The sequence below is a fragment of the Chinchilla lanigera genome, unplaced genomic scaffold (assembly GCF_000276665.1).
Source record: "Chinchilla lanigera isolate Chin_1 unplaced genomic scaffold, ChiLan1.0 scaffold00007, whole genome shotgun sequence".
In the NCBI taxonomy this organism is placed as follows: domain Eukaryota; kingdom Metazoa; phylum Chordata; class Mammalia; order Rodentia; family Chinchillidae; genus Chinchilla; species Chinchilla lanigera.
In genome coordinates this window covers 4230924-4234863 of record NW_004955408.1, presented here as the reverse complement: position 1 = coordinate 4234863, position 3940 = coordinate 4230924, and the positions used below count along the sequence as shown (strand labels likewise).

Below are 3940 nucleotides of genomic sequence, written 5' to 3'. Positions count from 1 at the left end.
GCCCCGGGGCCCCGCCTGCCCAGGCCGCCGGGCGCCGCCGCCTTCAACCTGAGCGAGTACCTGCGACGGTTTCTCACCCCCCGAGGCGAGTGCGAGCTGCACGACTTCAGGCTCAGCTTCCGGCAGCTGCGCTGGGACAGCTGGATCGTGGCCCCGCAGCGGTACAACCCGCGCTACTGCCAGGGCCGCTGTCCCCGCGCCGTGCGCCACCGCTACGGCTCCCCGCTGCACACCCTGGTGCAGAACGTCATCTCCGAGAAGCTGGACGCGGCGGTGCCCGCGCCGTCGTGCGTGCCCGCCGCCTACGACCCCCTGAGCGTCCTGACCGTCGAGCCCGACGCCTCCATCGCCTACAAGGAGTACGACAACATGATCGCCACGCGGTGCACCTGCCGCTGACCCGCGCCCCCGCGCTCTCTGCAGGAAACGCCAGTTGTTGCGTGCTTACTACTGAGCTGTTTTAAATCTCCAAACCTGAAACTTAATTACTTCGGAGAGCTTCACTTTTCCCCCTCTTGAGCAGTGTTTTCTTTTCGCACAAGTCTTATTTTGGATGGAAAAATGTCATTAACATAGATTTTGGAATCGCAGTTATAAACCATTTAGAGTGCTGGCGTCTTCTGTAAATGAAAAATAAATTCCTGTCAAGGGCATAAGTGGTGGTGTGTGTTTTATTAAATAAAGATCACTTTTATATGGTCATTTGGGAGAAAGGAAGCTATTACGGCTGTGTCTAGATGTCCCCCCAAAGCCTCACGCAGTCACAGGTGGGGCTTTTCAGAGGGGGTTGGATCCAGACTGCAGTGCTGGGATCTGGGTGTGTAGTCACTAAGTTAGTCCGGTGATTGATTTGGCGCGGTTCTGGCTGGGATTAAGGGTGTGAGGGCAGCACCTGTCCTAGAGTGGGTTCGTGCATACAATATAAGGGACACAGTGGGGCTGGGGATTTAGCTCGGTGCAGCGCCTGCCTGGCAAGCGCAAGGTCGGGAGTTAATTCCTGGTACCGGAAAAACAAAACAAAACAAAAAGGGACAGAGGGAGGCTTGTCTCTCCCTCCTTTGTTGCTTTGGCTACCTTGTGGGTGTCATGAACTGTTCTCTGTCACACTCCTCTACCACTAGACAAGAAGCCCACAGTGATGGTGTAAACATGAAGACAGCCCAGGGACTGACTTATAGCCACTGTGTAGTAAATATAACAACTAAATCTCCGCTAATGGCAAAAACGAATTCAACGGTAATTATATAGAGTTCACTATCAAGAGAAGTAATACACTATCAAGAGAAGTGTAATCTCACTATCAAGAGAAGCTTTACGGTTATACTGTGAAAAAATGCAGGGTTTGGCAGTGGGGGAATACAAGCACAAAATGTGAAACCTTAAACTACATATGATAGGAGAAGGAGGAGAGAGAAGTGGTACAAAGGATCTTACTGGGGAGTAGAAGGAAGTTTATAGAATTAGATAAAGATAAGAGAAAAAACTGATGAGAAATAGGGAGAAAAAAATTATGTGGGGAATAAAAATAAGAGCTAAAATATGAAAAGGAGATGAGAAAAAAAATAAAGAAGTAAGAAATAGAGATAAGAAGCAAGAATGGAAGAGAAAGGAAAATCCCCAAACCCCAATAAACTGGTAAAGAAGAAAAAAAGGAAAGAAAAGATGCAAAAGTAAACAACACCAAAATAAAACTACAGGGCCAGGGATATAGCTCAGCGGCACAAGTCCCTGCCTGGCAAGCACAAGGTCCTGAGTTCGATTCTCAGTACAAAAAAAAAACCTACAAATAATGTGTATACTCACAAAAAACGAAAACAGTGCTGGGCGTGGTGGTGCACACCTGTAATCCCAGCACTTGGGAGGCTGAGGCAGGAGGATCATTGTGAGTTTGAGGCCAGCCTAGGCTAGAAAGTGAGCTCAAGGCTAGCCCAAACTGCATGGCAAGACCCTGTCAAAATAAAAAAAAAAAAAAAGGCAAGAACAAAAGAAAATAAATTTCTCCGGTTTCAAATGTGTGGTTTTCTTTTGGAATCTATGGTTTGAGGGCAGCGTCCAGGTCAAGATGCATTCCCTGCCTGTGCTGGTAGATACAGAAGGTGGCCACACACCAGACCTGTGCCGGATGCATGCACCAGCAGCAGCAGGATTAGGGCCAGGGTGCCAGTGCTTGGACTTTCAAATCCAGAGCAATTCAGGCTGAGCGTGGCCTCTGGCAGTGGGGGTGAGAATTTAGCTCAAACCCCTCAGGGTGCTTCTTTCCAGCCTGGCCTTGGCTCTCTGACCGTGTCTGTCTCCTGTGGCTGTCTCTCACCCTGTCACTGTGGGAAGGTAACACTAGGAGCCCTGAAGTGAAGCCATCGCATGGTTGCTCTGAGATCTGGATTCAAATAATCAGTGCTTCCCAGAATGCTGTCTGACCAGGCCCTCTCTCCAGGGATATGGCAGGCACTTGGACTGTAGTTACTCACCAGCTCTTGCTGGTCCAAGAACTCAAGGAGGAGCAGCATCCCAAGCTCTCCCTGCAGCTCACAGCATCTGCTGGTCTGTTCCACCACCGTGTTTCTCCCTGAAATCCTCTGCAGTCCCCAGCTTTCACTTTTTTTTGTCTTTTTTGTTTGTTTATTTGTTTGTTTGTTTGTTTTTGGAGGCAGGTCTCGCTATGCAGTTCAGGCTGGCCTTGAGCTCACTTTGTAGCCCAGGCTGGTCTCAAACTTGCAACGATCCTCCTGTCTCAGCCTCCCGAGTACTGGGATTATAGGCATGCACCACCAGACCCTGCTCAGCTTTCACTTTGTCTCTATAGATTTGGTCTCCTTTTCTTGTGAGCCATGAGCAGGAGCTGGGCAGAGAGCATAGATTGTCCTTTTTCTTCCCTGTGCTGTGTTCTGTCTCTTTAATTTCTCTGTAGGTTTTAATTTTCCTGTCAGATCTCTCCCAGTTCCTGGGGCTCCACTTCTCCCTCTCCCTCTTTTTGGCCCCCAAGTTGTTGTTTTCCAGTGTCTGGATTCCGACTCTCAGAGAGGCTAAGTTTTTGTTCCATTTCACAGTCTCTGAACTCTAATCTACAAACCAAAAATAACTCCTCAATGCAAGAAGTACTTTTCATTCTTATTAATAATTATTCTTGGCCAGGTGTAGTGGCACATGCTTGTAATCCCAGCACTGGGGAGGCTGAGGCAGGAGGATCCCTGTGGATTCGAAGCCAGCCTAGACTACACAGAGAGACTGTATCTCAAAAAACAAGATAAAACAGAACAAAACAAATTTGCATTCCTCTAATGACTAGTGATGGGCATGTTTTCATGTCCCTATCAGCCACTTGTGTATCTTCTTACTTGAAGAAAAGTCTTTTCAGTTCCTTTGCCCGTTTCCTAACTGTGCTACTTGTATTTCTATCAGTGAGTTGTAAAAGTTCTTCACATGTTATAAAGTTTCCTATCAGACATCATGTCCAAATATTTTCTCCCATTCTATGGAGTGTCTGTTCACTTTGTTTTGGTGTTGAAATACACATAGCATAAAAATTCACCATCTTAGCCATTTTCGAGGGTACACTTCAGGGACGTGCAGTACCCTCAGCATTGTTCAACCATCACCACTCTAGAATTTTTTCATCATCCCAAAGTGAAACTACCCGTGAAACAATAACTTGCCTTTTCCTTCTCCACTGCCCCTGGTAACCACGACTCTGTTGTCTCTGTGAATTTGCCCCTTCTAGGTGTCTCCTCTGTGTGGGATCATCCCGCATTGCTCCTTTGTGGCTTATTCATTTAGCACAATGTTTTCAACACTGATGTGGTAGTATGTTTTGTTTTGTTTTCTTTTCTTTTCTTTTATTTTTTTGAGATACAGTCTCACTATGTAGTGCAGGCTGGCCTTGAACTCACTTATGTAGCTCAGGCTGGTCTCAGACTCACAGCAATCCTCCTGCCTCAGCCTT

At 47.3% G+C, this 3940-nt stretch overlaps 1 protein-coding gene across 2 annotated transcripts in view; it reads left to right on the top strand.

Annotated features, from left to right (window-relative positions):
- Gdf9 (growth differentiation factor 9) overlaps window positions 1-656 on the top strand; it is a gene marked incomplete in the record, with an annotated part of 5588 nt that extends 4932 nt beyond the window's left edge. For both annotated transcript variants that reach the window (XM_013508382.1, XM_013508374.1), the window contains 1 exon segment: window positions 1-656. In XM_013508382.1, the coding sequence (XP_013363836.1) occupies window positions 1-399 (399 nt within the window).
- Window positions 657-3940: the final 3284 nt, after the last annotated feature.